At 42.8% G+C, this 16000-nt stretch overlaps 1 protein-coding gene across 1 annotated transcript; it reads left to right on the top strand.

Annotated features, from left to right (window-relative positions):
- Positions 1–4033: 4033 nt before the first annotated feature.
- On the top strand, positions 4034–10567 carry AHSG (alpha 2-HS glycoprotein; the record flags this gene model as incomplete). The annotated part of the gene is made up of 7 exons (XM_082319238.1): positions 4034–4237; positions 5658–5768; positions 7005–7089; positions 7965–8128; positions 8418–8531; positions 9331–9411; positions 10283–10567. The coding sequence occupies 7 exons, from the start codon at positions 4034–4036 to the stop codon at positions 10565–10567; spliced, it is 1044 nt and encodes a 347-aa protein (XP_082175364.1).
- Between the last annotated feature and the right edge of the window lie 5433 nt (positions 10568–16000).

Here is a 16000-nt window from a genome sequence, read left to right as displayed (position 1 = left end):
GCTGCAAAGAGGGCTAACGGTATCTTGGGCTGCACTAGGCAAAGTATTGCCGGCAGCCTTAGGAAGGTGATCCTTCCCCTTTATTCAGCACTGGTGAGGCCACACCTGGAGGACTGTGAGCAGTTCTGGGCTCCTTAGTACAGGAGAGACATGGACATACTGGAGACAGTGCAGCAAAGGGCCACAAAGATGATTAACGTACTGGAGCATCTCTCCTATGAGGAAAGGCTGAGAGAGCTGGGACTACTTAGCATATTCCAACCTTTGTGATTCTATGATTCTATAAAGAAGAGAAGGCTTGGGGGATCTTGGAGGATATATTTATATAAATATCTTTATATATTTATATAAACATCTTGGGGGAATGTATATAAATACTTGAAGGGAGAGTTCAAAGAGGATGGAGTCAGGCTCTTTTCAGTGGTATCCAGTGACAGGACCAGAAGCAATGAGCACAAACTGAAATAGGAGGTTCTGCCTGAACATCAAGAAACACTTTTTTTACCATGCAGGTGACCAAGCATGGGCACAGAGAGGTTGTGGAGTCTCCCTCCTTGGAAATATTAAAAAGCTATCTGAACATGGTTCTGGGCAACTCTCTCTAGGTGGACCTGCTCATGCAGTGGGGTTGGACAAGATGACCTCCAGATGTCCCTTCCAATGTCAACCATATTGTGATTCTGTGAAAGACACGTTCACTTCCGTGGGGTCGAGATGTGACCTTCTGTCCAGGAGCCCATGGAATTCAGCTTACTTTCTTGTGCTGTAAGAACTATTTGCAGCCACTACTAAAGGACAACTTTTTACTATATCCTGGACATGAAAGAGAGAGAATAGATCTGCACTGAGTTCAATGAGAAGTTATTTCTGCAATGATTGCCTCTTGAGTGAAGGTGCCAAAAAAGGGCTAGTCGTGATGGGACACAGGCCTGCAGGGAACTGACATCAGCAATCTCACTTCCAGAAGGGAATAATTAGGCAGATCTGTGTCAGTCTGTATCCAAGAGGTGAAAGGCTCCTTTGTCGTATTACCTGTAGCCAAACTACCTGTTTGCACTTTCAAACTCTATTCCCAAATATAAAAACCAAATACCAATTTCCTCACACATATCACAAGTCACTCAAAAAGCGCTAGCTGCAAACATTCTGCATTGCACTGAGCATTAATAATCACATGGGCATATTTCTTCACTATGAGGGTGGTGAGGCACTGGAACAGGTTGCCCAGAGAAGTTGCGGATGCCCCATCCCTGGAAGTAGAATCATAGAATCGTTAAGGTTGGAAAAGACCCTTAAGATCATCGAGTCCAACCGTTAACCTATCACTGCCAAGTCCACCACTAAACCATGTCCTCAAGCACCACGTCTACCCAGCTTTTAAATACCTCCAGCGATGGGGACTCAACCACTTCCCTGGGCAGCCTGTGCCAGTGCCTGACTGCCCTTTCGGTGAAGAAGTTTTTCCTAATATCCAACCTAAACCTCCCCTGGCGCAGCCTGAGGCTGTTCCCTCTCATCCTATCGCTTGTTACTTGGGAGAAGAGACTGACCCCCACCACCTCCCTACAGCCTCCTGTCAGGCAGTTGTAGAGAGCGATAAGGTCTCCCCTCAGCCTCCTCTTCTCCAGGCTAAACAACCCCAGCTCCCTCAGCCGCTCCTCACAAGACTTGTTCTCTAGACCCTTCACCAACTTTGTTGCCCTTAAGGGCAGGGCCTTTGTTCAAGGCCAGGCTGGATGGGGCTTTGAGCAACCTGGTCTAGTGGGAGGTGTCCCTGCCCATGGCAGGTGGGTTGGAACTAGATGATCTTTAAGGTCGCTTCCAACCCAAACCATTCTATGAGTCTATGATGCTACAATTTCTGAAGCTCTATATGCCAGCAAAGAAAGTTCATACAGTCGCCAAGAGGGGAAGGTCTTGAGTAAGCCTATAGAGAAACTGAGAAGAGGTACAGTGGACTCCGAAGTATTTCCTTTTTGTCCTGCTTGGTAAATGGAATACTCAATGTGCGTGACAATAGAGAGGGAAGAAAGAAGATAATAAATCCTGTTTGCTATTTGAGTTTTTAAAGTTGCTGTTTGAAAATGGAACCTGAAGTTGACTGAACTGGGCTATAAATTATATTTAGGAATACCTAGAGCTTGACTACAGAAATGTTACATATCCTACAGTATTTGCAACTCTGAAGTAGAGAAGATGTAACCTAAGAAACTGAGTAATGAACACACTAAATTTATAAATAATGGTTTAAGTCCTTCGCTAGGGGAAGTATATGTCACTTAGGTGAAAACCAATTTCAGTCTGCACCTGTTGCAAGTTTACCCCAATGTTTCATACCAGAAAAGGAAAAAGGGAATTAAAAGATTCACAGGTTAGAAACTGAACTGTGGGTTAAAAGGTAAGCGTAGAATACTGTCTCTCTAAATAAATTTGCCATGATTCAAAAGATACCCACGAGGAACACTCAGAGTGTGTTTTTGGGACACCAAACCTTCATCCATTAAGTGTTCCAAGCCAAAGTCAAGAAGACAAATGATCATCCACACAACAGAACAAATGCCAAACAACACCTGCTTCAAGTGAGGGGAAGAAACGAATCATCCAAGAGAGAGGAAGAGACTTTCTTTTCCCCAAGAATCTCTTCAATATGCAAATCCTTGTATCCAAAACTCACCTCATCCTAAACACAGCTGAAGGAAATAATTCCATCTTTTCAGTCGCTTCCCATTCTCCTTCTTCATCACTTAATCTGTCCAACGGAACCATTTCTATTTATGCTGTTTTACGTGTTTCCAGATTCTAGAAGAGAGAGGCATGGCTCAAGACAGCTTTTTTCACAAATCTTTTAGCCCCCTCACCCTGTCTTGCAAGCTAAGAAATACTTATCTAAAGTGAAAACTTCTAAATATGCTAAAGTCCTCCTATTCATCTCAAATCTGCAGCTAATTCCTGAACTCCTTGAAAATGATGACAGAGATGCAGATATTTTAAAGCCAAAAGGGACCTTTACTAGTCTGCAGTCTGATCACCACCATAAAATGGATCAGAGAAACCTACTCTGAAATCACCCCAGGAAAAACTTTTCTACTGCTTGAGCTAGAGTCTATCTAGATAAATTAAGCTGAAATTAGAGACCTTAAATGCTGGACACGTCATAGAAGCTATATTCTGCTCCATAGAACATTTCTGTTATCCAGTTACTGTTTTGTAAACATGAACACTGTGAATGTAAATATAAGCTGGGGTCCAGCACTCCTGAGCATTTAAGCAGCTATATGCTCCTTAAAACACTTTTGTGCCCTTTAGGATCTTATGCCAAATCCTCAAATCTGTACAACGTATTCCAGAAAAATTTCTACAAGATGCCTGCTTTACAAAATAAAATTCCAGGAACTACTGGAAGTATTCAGATTATTCAGAGAAACAAAGAGCTGATGCAAAAGGTTTAGAAACTGTCTCACTTCCTATTCCAAATTAATTCAGTAGCAAAAGTTGCTATATAATTACATTTACTGTTGAATGTGATCCTTAGAACTGATTCAAATTCCATTTTCTAATTTATCATGTTACTGATCTCACAGTTTAGACTGGCGTCTGGTGAGATTTGGGCCCTAACAGAACGTGTCCTGTTTACAAGAAAGCTTAATTAAAGCTAGCATCTCTACACATTTAACAGGAGGGATCACATTCCTCTTGCATGTACTGTATTTGATTGGTAGAAAAGCGTCTAAAAATTATGTTACATTTTTGCTGACGCTTTCTTCTTTAGCTGCTTTAGCAGACTTTGCAATATCCTACCTGATAAAATTTACTTTGGCCAATATTAATCAGTCAGCTTGATGTCCTAACATTTACTTTTCTCTTTTGTTGTTTGCGATGTCTCTTGGAACTGGGACAAATATCAGACATGCGCTCATGCAAAGTCTGTGGTATGTACTATATAAATGAGACCCCAGTTCTAGCTACCTAGCTACCATCTGAACAGTATTCTTAGATCTTTATTTCTGAAAGGGATCGTTTTTTCTCGGGTGCCATGAAGGCACTAGTAGCTTTAATATTGCTTGTTCAGCTTCCAATTCACAGAGCTGTACCAGCAGCTCCCCCTGCTCCCTTGGGCTGCGATGACCCAGAATCTGAAGCAGCAGCTGAAGTAGCTGTGAGTTATATTAACGGCCACAGTCATCACGGATACAAGTTTGCCTTAAACAGAATTGAGAATATCCGCGTGCTACCCCAGGTAAGTGAGGAGCTTGCAGGCAGAGCATCATGTTAACCTGGAGATGCCTGGAAATGACCAACAAACCTTGCCAAGGGCTGTATCCTCACATGGGGTAAATCAGCACGGCTCTGTTGATTTAAATGGGGCAATGCCACCTGGTAGCAGTTGAGAATCCAGGTCACTGGCATGTATCTATCAAAGAGCAGAACAGAAAGGGAGACAGAAATGTTCAGATACTTTTGTACAATGCTACAAAGGGCTTGGTTTACAAATGCAGCATGCTTGCTAGGGCAGATCATCCAAAGTGCTGATTCATGAGCCCAGTAGCTAATCTGGAAAAAAACTGTGAGAATAATCTTTGTGATGCAGGTAATTATTTATTGGCTAAATGCATACCTATCATAACTCCATGCTATTAGTGATTTTGCAGCAGGCATTAATTTTACCTAGTATCTCATTGAGCTGACAAGGAAGCTGAATGGAAATAACTGTGGCTTGTAGTCTCATTTTCACTAACGTCTATTGCCATCGTTGTAGGTACCTAGAAAGGCTACAGAAATGGTCATTAATACAACGTATACACCCATTCAGAACCTTTGATTCTCTCAAAACATTGAAAACAGTCCCAAATATTAACAAGAATGAAACTCCATGGCTGTTTTCTACTAGTTATGAGAGAGAGGATATCAAAGCCATTTACAAGAGACTAAAACAGACGTGAATGAGATTAGAAACATGCCCACAGTTACCCACACAAAACCACTGGTGACACTGCTGTGCTCATATTTAATACTTTTACACTAAAATAACTTCATTGGTTTAAATGGAATCGCTCATGACTCAAACCTCAGAGTCAATCTTGGAGCTAGGGAACCTCACTTCTGCCCTTTCACTCACATGTCTTCCGTTATAGTTGCAAAGGTTCAGGAACAACCATAAAAGATCCTGCAGTCCATAAACAACATGAGTATTGGGGCTGGAACTTAGCTGGTGCAATTCAGTGTCATTCCAATGGACTAAATGGGACAGGCCAATGTGTACCAGTGCTTATTTGGTATCTGGTTATAGAAACACAAAGTTTTTTCATCAACAAAGACAGCTGTTGATTTTTTTAAAACTACCCAACAAGATAAAATCAATTTAACTTAAGAGAACTGACCCACTACATACAGGCTAGACTTTCTAAAATTTATGGGCCAGTTCCTTAGCTAGAAAAAAATCAGTGTTACTATCTTGACTTACTCTAGCTAAAAAAACGGGTCCTGTTTTTTATGAAGTTAAATAGTAAGGACCTATTCAGTTACTCTAGTGTTTACCTGGAGCTACCCAATGACAGTCAGCAACACAGACCACAGTGCAGCCCCAGAGAAGAAATCTAGTGATGTTTTGTGAAGTAATTACTACGATTCCCGTTTTGTTATTTTTTTTTTTCTTCCAGGGGCTGAATAATGACATAATTTTTCTTGAACTTGACTTATTAGAGACCACGTGCCACATTCTCAGCCCTACGCCTCTTGCAAATTGCACGGTGAGGAGCATCGTGCAACATGTGAGTATCTAAAACACTGCTAGCTCGGTCCAAAGGTGCGTGTTCAATATGTTGATGCTAGAGGCCAGGCTATCATCAGTTAGATTTCCAAGCAAAGATTATATCACTGTAACAGCCTATAATCACCCAATCACTTGTAACCTCCTTGTTGATTTGGTTGCCTTCATGTCATGAAGGATTTCACTCCTGGATTTCTTTCACGTCCTGTTATGTGAAGAGGACAGGTCACTGCCAGCATAGCATCCCACATGCAGTTCACGAGTGCCATGGGGGCTTGTTTTGGGGCTCCAGATTCAGCCCCCTGTGGTCAGCCCAGATGTCACTGCCTCATTGCAAACTGTAGACAGGGCAGGTTGTGAATCCACATAAACACAACCTTCCTTTGGCTATATATGGGGTGTTACCTAGTGAAATTCTGTCAAGTCTAACCACCTAGTCCTAGTCAAGACTGCAGAGGAGCTATTCCCTTCAGACAGGGCTCTGCCTTCACAGTAATGCTCAGCTGGAATTTACTGGCCTCAAATATTTTATTCTTATGCAAGTGTGATCCAACTGTGAAAAGCTTTCCCTAACCAAAGCAGTGGAAGTGTTGTCTGAGTACAGGCAGCTCTGGTTTCTAAGCAGAAAGCAGAGGGAGCAAATGACAATTTAAGCCTGCTGTTTCTAGAATGGGGCCCAATTCACAGAGCTCATGACTAAATTTGAATCATGATCCACCCCTGTATTCACCAGGGCTCAGATCCCATTTTCCATCCTGTGGGAGGTAACTCTAACTGTTCCCTCTTCCCAGTAACTCCAGCTTTGCCTTTGACATCTCCTCCCCTGCCGGATCGCGTTGCCTGCGAGCCAGCTCACACACGGCAGCACACTCTGCCGTTACCATGGCCACTGACCAGCCGAGATTAGTGAGAATGTTATCAAACAGCTCTGCAGAAGGTCTTAATTCATAAGTATTCATAGTCTTTGCTCTTTATAAGAGAGGAACCTGAACCAAACATCCATAATCTGGCTACCCTGGCACTTCAGAGATCGATTTCGATCCAAATTTTGCAGCTCTGGTCTGCCTTTTACAAAATCACAGACTCCAGGACTGCCTAGCAGTGCCTTTGCAATCAGACCGATTTTGCCAGGAACACTCAGCCAGGATCTGTTCTTTTGAATTTAGTAATAGTTGCCCTTTTCAGAAATTCCTATTTATCTGAACGATGTAACCCTTTGATTTTTGTCTCTCTCTAGGCAGTTGAGGGCGACTGTGATGTGAAGCTGCAGAAGCTGGATGGAAAGTTATCTGTACTTGCTAGTAAATGCCACTCACATGCAGGTAAAGACTTTGTTCTTTAAGTTTGAATCTAGAGGCTGGAGTATTATTATAGCAGCGGTTACAGTTCACTAGCTTTTCTGATTCTAAAATGCTGTGTATACGTATGGCATAAAGGATGACAGTTAATGGGTTTTCTAAACCCAGCTGTTGGGAAAGTGATTTTTTTCCCTTTTCTGATTTCATTCACCTACAAACCCAGCCCTCTCTCTTTGCTCCTCTTTACTATGACAATTAAGGTACTATAAGACTGTCTGGGGATTAAGTCCCAGATTTGACCTAGAGATTGCTGGTACCAAGGCTTGTCACTCAGGAGCTTAGCCTCAAGAATTTGATTCCTTGTTGTTCTGAATTTACTGGAGCTTTTTGATATTCAGAGCCCCTTTGCCAGATGCAGCTTATTTAGTAAACCCAGCATTTTCAGTATTGCCACGGGAAATGGGAATCTCTATTCTGCATGCTCTGTATGAGGTCTCTTTGCTCTGTACAAGATGTCTTCAGTACTGCTTTCAAAACAACACTCCCATGCAAACACCATTCCAATAAATTCAAATATCTTCGTTTTTCTGCTATTCCTTGTGTGAGCTGAGACATCTTTTCATTGGTGTCATGGATAGTTTGCCAGAAAGAGAATTGATGAAAACCTGAGTAAAACCATTCAAAATGTGCTATTGAAGTCCACAGGGCTTTCGCTTGCAGAAAGACTGGGATGGCAACAGTGTGCGAAATACTGCCATCTGTAGACTATACTGCAAAAATTCCTTCCGCTATAATTTGGGACAGACGATCAGCGATTTGTGTGACTGAATAGGTCTATAACGCCTTTCAAAGCAACCTCCAATCTGATCGAAACATAATGCGTTTGGTTCCTCCTGCAGACTCAAGTGAAGATGTTCTGCAGCTCTGCCCCAGCTGCCCACTGCTGGCAAGTTTGAACAACACCGAGGTTCTGGCAGCTGTTACAGCTGTGCTCAATGACCACAACAGCAAAACTGCTGATGCTTACCTCAGACTCCTTGAGATCGGAAGAGCCAATATACAGGTAATTGCTAGAACTATGTCTAGCCTTCCACCTAAACAGAATATTTCTTCTGTGGTACTTGTGCAGTGCTAACTAGTTGTGTTTGCAAACAGATCTAGCTTGCTCTAATTTGCCCTACTGAATTGCTGTTGGTTTCCCAAGCATTTTGTGTCATTTTAGCCACAGGATTCCCTTTCACCTCAGTAGGAGATGCAGAGCTAGAAGCCACAACATTTGCCTTTTATCTTTTCTCAGGAGCTCTGCAGTTTCACAGTGCAAAGTCAGTTAAACAATTTTCCTGTTTTATCAGCATCACCCAGTGCATACTGTCTATGTGGAGTTTGCTGTGGCTGCCACAAACTGCTCAGCAGAAGAAGCTAAAGATAATGTGGAAGCTTGTCAACTGCTGCCTGACGATAAGTCTGTAAGTATGCCAGCACATCAGTCCTGATCTTGCCAGCTCAGAGGTAGAAAAGCGGCACGCTGTGATGCGCCCGCACTTGTGCGGGAATAGACCTTCGTGAGGATGAAAGTGCAAGAGGTGTATACCATCATGATCTGCTTTTCAATGTATAATTCCTAAAGCTATATCACACCTTTCTTTTCTCTCTGAGATACCTGGACTGAATCCTGATGTATTGGAAAATATTTCAAAAAGGCTTGAGGACCAAAGTGTCCTTAACACAAAATATTTTTAATCAACAGAATATATGTTATTGTTTACTCTTCTTAACATGAGCACCTGAGAAAAATCAACCTCTTTGTACTGGACAGTAACAAACACATAACAGAAGGGCAGACTGTTCCGCCTTCCTACAGTTTAAGTGCTGTCAGTATGCTTTGTTCTGAAATATAGGCTCTTAAGAATTATACTGTGTACTTTATCATGCTAAAATTCCTCTTTTATTTCTGACAAAATTGAGTCCTAGGCATTTTTAGTGGGTGGGAAACTTTTACCTAGATTCCTATATATTCTTTCCCTCCCTCATATCCAGACATACAAAAGATCTTACTCTAGAAGAATACAGGCGTTTCACTTATTTGCTGGTTATGCAATAAACAGCTTGGCTTTTGAGTCCAACAGACTAGAAAGCAAGCACTTTACTGCTCAGATAAAACATGAGAAGATGTAGCTATTTCTAAATGTACTGAAATCAAAAACTGTAATGCAGGTCCTCTCTATTTTATAACTTTTTTCTCTTGACTATGTTCTGCTTTTCCAGAATTTTGGTTTCTGCAAAGCAACAATGGTAATGAGCCCCTCACAGGACCTCAGAGCGGACTGCCAGCTCTATGGACATCAGGTACCAACGCCAGATATTCCCTTCCTTTCCAGAGTATTATGCTAGCCTACTAGTACTGTTAGAAGCAGTCACGCAGAGTTTACCTCTTTCCCTGTAGACTGCATTACCTATCTGTGATAACCTGAGTTTAACTTTGTATCCTAAAAAACAAGGTAAGGTAGCTCCTGATTATCCTATGGCTTTCTGTGCCAGGAATTATATCACCTCTGCAATTGTGCTTGACACGGTTTTTCCTCCTAACCATCTGGGAGCTTCACGTGTCTGGTAGGGCAAAGGGAACCAAACTCTGCTCAGCTAGGGGGAAGGGGCAGATAGATGTAAAATATAAGTGAGCCATTATGGCAGATAAAATCGGCTGGGGTTTTTTTGCTAGTAGTCCTTAGACATGACTGAATTCAGGGAGCCTGACCTGCATTGCTATAGCAAGAGGAGGGAAACATATACGCACTGGACCCGAGTGCTCTCCAGGTATTTCACCCTCTATTTGGTCTTAGAAGGGCTAAGTGGTGGTTGAATACTTCCTACGGACCAGAGCTCTTGGTAACACAATAATAATTAGCTGTCTAGGAAGTATATGAAAGAAAGAATAAGACAGCTGGTCTTGAATGTTTCACCAGCTGCACAGGTGGCCCTGAAAGTTCATATAGCACAGAATTTGGTGCTGATGATCCACTGGGTATTAAAAATGTGTTCCTGGGCTCCTGTGTATACGTTCAAATGGAAATCGAACTTCTATGACTGTCAGGAACATTTTGTACCTGGGTTGGAGACCTGTATCCAGTTAGGAGCAGGGTACCTAACAAGATATCAACGACCTGTATATTTATTATAAGCCCCAAGTCACTGAACATAAACTGTTTTTCTTTTCCAGCCTGGAGTTACCTACTCTCAACCAGGCCAAGACACATCAGCAGGACTGCTGCCCAGTGTTGTACAAGGCTTCACAAACCATAACCTCAGGCTGTCCCACAATAACCCTGTTGCATCTGAATCCAGCTCTTCAGAATTTCCTACTTCCATGCTCTCAGCAAAAGCTGTAGCAAAGAGAGCAGTTGCAGAAGTTGCTCAGCATGACAAAGTACCTCGCCCTGTTAGCTTTGTGCTTCCTCCTCCTCCTCCTCCATGCCCTGGGAAGATTCGCCATTTCAAGATATAGGCTGTGTTACAGACATGGCAATACAGATAACAGAAGGATCGGAGTGCAGCAGCACCAGGAACCCACAGACCACAACATCAGGTGCAAATAGGTGGGAATGCCTGACCCCAAATGAGTTTACCCTCCAGAGGGCAGAGCCATGGCCAGGATCTTGCAAAGGCCTGCTTCAAAATATAGGTGATTATGACATATAGCAGTTGTTTTCTCTACATACAGGGGTGCTCTAGCTAAAATACAAAAAAATATTGTTTCAATGAAACTGTTGTAAGAGCTCTACAACAGTTGTAGCTTTGTGATAGAAACACCACCTGAAAGGTTACTTCACAATAAAATCGTCAATAGAAATGCTTTGGTACCTTCTATCTGTATTTATTTTCATTTAGTTGTCAAGTATCTCCTTCACAGCACGATGACTCATATTCTGGGCTTGATTTCAAAAACAGTAAGCTCCTGCACTTCTCATCAGCTTCAATGGGATGTGTGGGTGCTGAGCACTGCGGAAAATCAGGTCAGTCCTTTCTTTTGATCACACACCAATAACACTAAAGAAGTGGCAGGAGAAAAACGTATTTTTCCCTTCTACCTGTAGTGTTTCCTAGCATGTACCTACTTTTAATATCCACCAGAAGTACCTCAATACTTTTGGACATGGCATAAGAGCATCCATGCCTGTGAAAAGAACAAAGAATCAGGACGCATTCATTGCTGCGCAGGCTGAGAGCATCAATCCTTCCAGCCAAACACATGTGTATTCTCTGTCTTCCAGCAGATACACAGGTGCAGTATGATCACAGGGTACTGTATGGCCTGCATGCATATGAGGGAATACCAATTCAAGGGAATAAAAATATACTACATACATGTATCTCATATAATAGGACCCAGACAGTGACTGCAATTTACCATTGTCCTAGCAGTCAAATCTTCCCTGAATTTCTGACATGTGTTAGAAGCAAAATCTATTCTAAGTGGAGAAGTAATAAGGGATGGGGGCCAGAAGGATCTTTACTGCCAGGCAGACTGGAATTCTGCAGGCCCGGGGGAGCAGTCTCAAAGACAGTCATGAATCTTTAACCAGGAACAGCACTCGCTACAAGATAATTATCATGCAGGCAGAAAAAGCTGCAGAACACATGTCATTTCTGAACTGTTTCAAATAACCTATCCTGTTCTCTTAGTTACAACCTTCCAGTATTCAGTAAGCAACACAACTAACATTTGTTCTTGGTGACAGCGCAACAGGTTGCTGTACAGAAGGGTTCTACTCTGCCGTGTCAAGGGGGAAAGGAAAAGCCGGCAGCACTTGCACCAGTGCTTCAACTGGGTGCATGGAGGGGAAAGAAAAAGGGAAATCAGCCCAGACTCTATAAGCCATAATATAACGTGATGGCAACATACAGCTGACAAGCTCTCCTCGTGAAGGCACCAGCTCGCACATTTCAAGAATACGCCGAATTCCTGTGTGTCGCAGGCAATTGCTCAGGGAGTTTTTGCTTCTCTATAAGGCAGGGACTCCAGTACGTTCTGCATGCAGCCATTCATTTAAAAAGTGCTAGTATTAAGCTGTATAAATGTCTTGAAGTGGTAAGGTCCTCCCATCCCAGTGCAGGTGACACAGTACAAGATTTAATGAAATGACTACTATTATGATCTGCATTACTGTAACATCAGAAACATGAGCCTGAGTTTAACTCACCTGGAGCAATTAGTTTTCCTAGCTTTTGTATTTTTAAAGCTAGAAACCGCCTTAACCAAACCATACAAATTGTCTTGTCTATAATGGAGTGGGCACTAAGTTATAGAAGAGACAGTGTTTTCCAGGCTTAGAAAATTCTCTGATGGCAGAAACAGTATGCGTATAAAAGGGATCCCTGCCCACGGGGATCTCTGAACTCCAGAAATGCTGCATTTTTTTGTTGCCTTTTCCGACCACACAAAGCAAGGATATGTAGCAGAACATCTGCGGCTTCCACACCTCACAGATGTTCTCCTACACCTGGCCTAACTACTTCGTTGTTTCCTAAAGCGGGAAGAAAAAAAAGCAGAATTGCTCTCTTGTGATTGCAGTTAGTAGCTGCACCTCATCTTCTTTCTCCTTAACTCTTGCTCTCTTAAGGACACATTTGGCCCTCTTCAGGATATATTTTCCATGACTGCTTTGAAGCAGTCACTTTATCTTCCCCCAGTATGGCCTCCTATTCACGCACCTGGACCTTAGTAATAGATTCTCTGGGCAATGAGTGCTACGAAATGGCAATACATAAAATCCAAATGCCTCCTTCCCTGAAATGCAGCATGAATAGTTTTGTCAGGTCTGTATCACTGGCTGACAATGCTTTTCAGCTTTTTCAAACCCTGTTTTGCTACAGCATATGTACTTCATGTGCTGCTTTAGCTGGACATGCTCAGATTTCCCAGCTGTGCCCATGTTTTGAGGTCAGCTACTTCAACAGAGAAATTTTTTCCTTTCCAGTGGGAGGAAGAGTACAAAGAACAGAGTCAGGGATATAACAATTCCCCATTATAAGAGGCACCGACACAGCCAGTACTAACTGGCACCCATCTCCATAGAAATGCCATGTACTGTATGGATAAAGAAAATGAGTTATTATCCTTTAGCCGCAGGGGAAGCATTCCCAGGCACAAGGAACAATGTGAGCGAGTCTGCATTGCTGCTTCTGCTGTTCTTGTACTATGGCTACAGCAGTGTTTCTCAACATTCATCCCTTGTACCCCTTCCCTCCAGGATACAGTCTGTACATTATCCCTCACCCCAAGTTTGCAAAGCAACTGGCGATACATGAGCTGACTCAGTCTAGCAGCCATGTGCCCCTTCTGTCCTTCTGTCTGAGTTTTCCACCTCTGCCACCAACCAAAGTCTTCTAAGAGGAGTTTCAGCCCCAGTGCTGTTGCAGGTCATCCTGGCTGTATGTATAGTCCCACCCAGCTCTCTATGGACATTCCCCCGGACAGGTTCTGCTGTCCCCCAGAGGAACATGCTTTGAGCACTGCTGGGCTAAAGAGCTGAGATTCTTCATACCATCAGTAAAAAAAGTGACAACATATAAAACTTAAAAAAAAAGCCCAAACTTTATAGTAGTATTAAATAGACACAACTACATCCTTCACCTGCACTTTTCCTTCCTCACTCACACAGGCGCAACCCTCAAACCTAAAGGTACTTAGTGTCATCCAGCAGATAGCTGTGATCAGAGACTCCCATGACAGAAAATGAAGGCCAGGGAAATGGTTACCCAGCTTCTGGTATCCTTCAAGGTGAAATACTGCAGAATTGCCCCTTAGCAGAAAACCAATGACTTTCACTGGGATCCTCCCCAAGTACTGGTGGTTATCACTTCTCCAGATCTTCAAGGTAACAGCTCTTTGTACAGCTATTCCCCTCTGTCTCCAGCCTGGAGTTCCTGACAGGTTAGCCCCAAGGCACACCCCGCTGTCATTGCAAACTGAAGTTTCTCCAGGCAGAATTTTCCATGACCTTTTTTCATCTGTACTCAGCAAATCACCTGAGAATCGATAGTGACCACAGTGCAGTCTCTTAGCTGGCAAATCAACCTCCAAATTCAGCAGAGGGCACAAGCCAAAGGTACGAATAAACCTGCAGAGCTTAGCATGGGCTCTGTGATACTACGGGGGGAGCAGCTGGGTCAGTGAATGGCTCCCCCCCCAGAGTCACAGTCTCCAGGCACATCAGGATTGTGTTATTTATTGTTGCTGAAAGGGAATGAAAGCAGACCACTGAGTAGTGCTAAAATAATTACAATAATGACATTGCTGGACCAATTTCCTTATGATTCTCCTGAGGCTTCCTACAATTTAGACTGGGGTAGGCTGTGGCAGTGGTTAGAGAAGCCAAGGAGCTAACGATTAAGCAGGTGAGACTCTTTTCCTTGAGCCAATTCTGGCCATACAATATAAGGGAGACAATAACACTGAACAAGATAGAAAACTAAGGTCCTAAATCATCCGGCCAAGAGGCAGTTATGAGATAAGTAGCTGCAGTTCACAGAGAAGTCTGGACTAAATCTGGGGCAGCTATGCAAGGTGATGTGAACTGGCAGAGAAACAACTGGATGTACATTTTCCTTGATTCAAAGTACAAAAAGAATAATTTACAGGCAAAAAAGAGAAAGAGGTGGCATAGGAGGAAGACACCAGCTACAAGAAGTCAAACGAAGGCAGTTCACCCTCCAGCTTACGTTACACACACTCTCTTCTTTAAAAAGTTCTTTCTGCTAGATTCTTCCCTTCAGACCTTTGGCACAGAGACAAGCGTAATCAGCCCCAGGTCTGTAACTTTCTTATGGGCTACCTTCCTCTCCCCTCCCTTCTCAGCATATAGTTTCAGATGGTTCTTATTTCATCACTAAGTTTGGTTCTCAGGCAATAAAAATGCAGCAGCATGTTAGAATTAGCAGTGGAGTTCATATGCAACTGTACCTGCCTCTAAACCCACAGGAATGTAAAGCTAGACTTTGCCAGGCAGGGGCTGAAACCAGGTGCAGCCAAAAAGTTAAGATGGGAGGAGATAAAAGGAAACAAGACTTGCTCTTTGGCATCAGCAGCAGCATGTAATGGTGGCAAGTTCACAGAGTACTTTGCACAATGCGGCAGTGAGACCAAAGTCAGAAGTTGGGGGGAAATGGAATGACATAGGAAATGTTCAGGGCTCAGGGAAATCAGAGCGAAGGGTCAGATACCAGGCAGGTGTCAATAAATTGAGAGTTTTAGGCAACAAAAGACGAGTGGGCTGGAGTCAAGGCATTGAAAGGGAACAAATCCTGAAACGGAGCCTTCAATAGCCTAGGACCATTTTGATAGCACTGGTTCATTTATTGTCTATTTCTTCTAACCTTTTACAACAGCTCATTTTGCACAATCCCACCAACAGAAGTGAAGTCTTTGGGGTGAGAACAAAACTTACCACATCTATGCTACTATATTCAATTACAGTGAATGTTAAGTCCCAAATAAACACAATGGAAATTCCTGCTTAAAAGCAGACACCATGATGAAACCCTTAATTCTTTACATTGCCTTGTTATCATGTCATCTAAGAGTATTTAACAGCTTGAGCAGGCCATTTATCCACAGGCTTTTTGTCTGGACGTGAACTGCATTTTGCTAGCATGGCTTGGGCTAAGGGCTAACATTCATCTGTAGGTATCCAACTGAGCAGAAATGCTCAAAGAATGAATCCAAACCAAGCTTTCTATCCCAACCAAACTGATCGAATATAACAGAGTCAGTATATTTGTTTACAGCTAACATTTAACAAAGTGTAAAATCAGTCACCCTTGTGGCCCTTATCCAGTTCCCATTCAAATTACTGAGAGCTTTGTCATTGTCTTACTGGGGAGCAGAACTAGACCACTGACAGAGCAGAGGTGGATCCAGACCTGTCCTGCACCTAGG

The sequence above is a fragment of the Platalea leucorodia genome (assembly GCF_965183815.1).
Source record: "Platalea leucorodia genome assembly, chromosome: 8".
Lineage (NCBI taxonomy): Eukaryota > Metazoa > Chordata > Aves > Pelecaniformes > Threskiornithidae > Platalea > Platalea leucorodia.
Note: the sequence above shows the minus strand (reverse complement) of the source record. Positions and strands in the feature narration are given on the sequence as shown.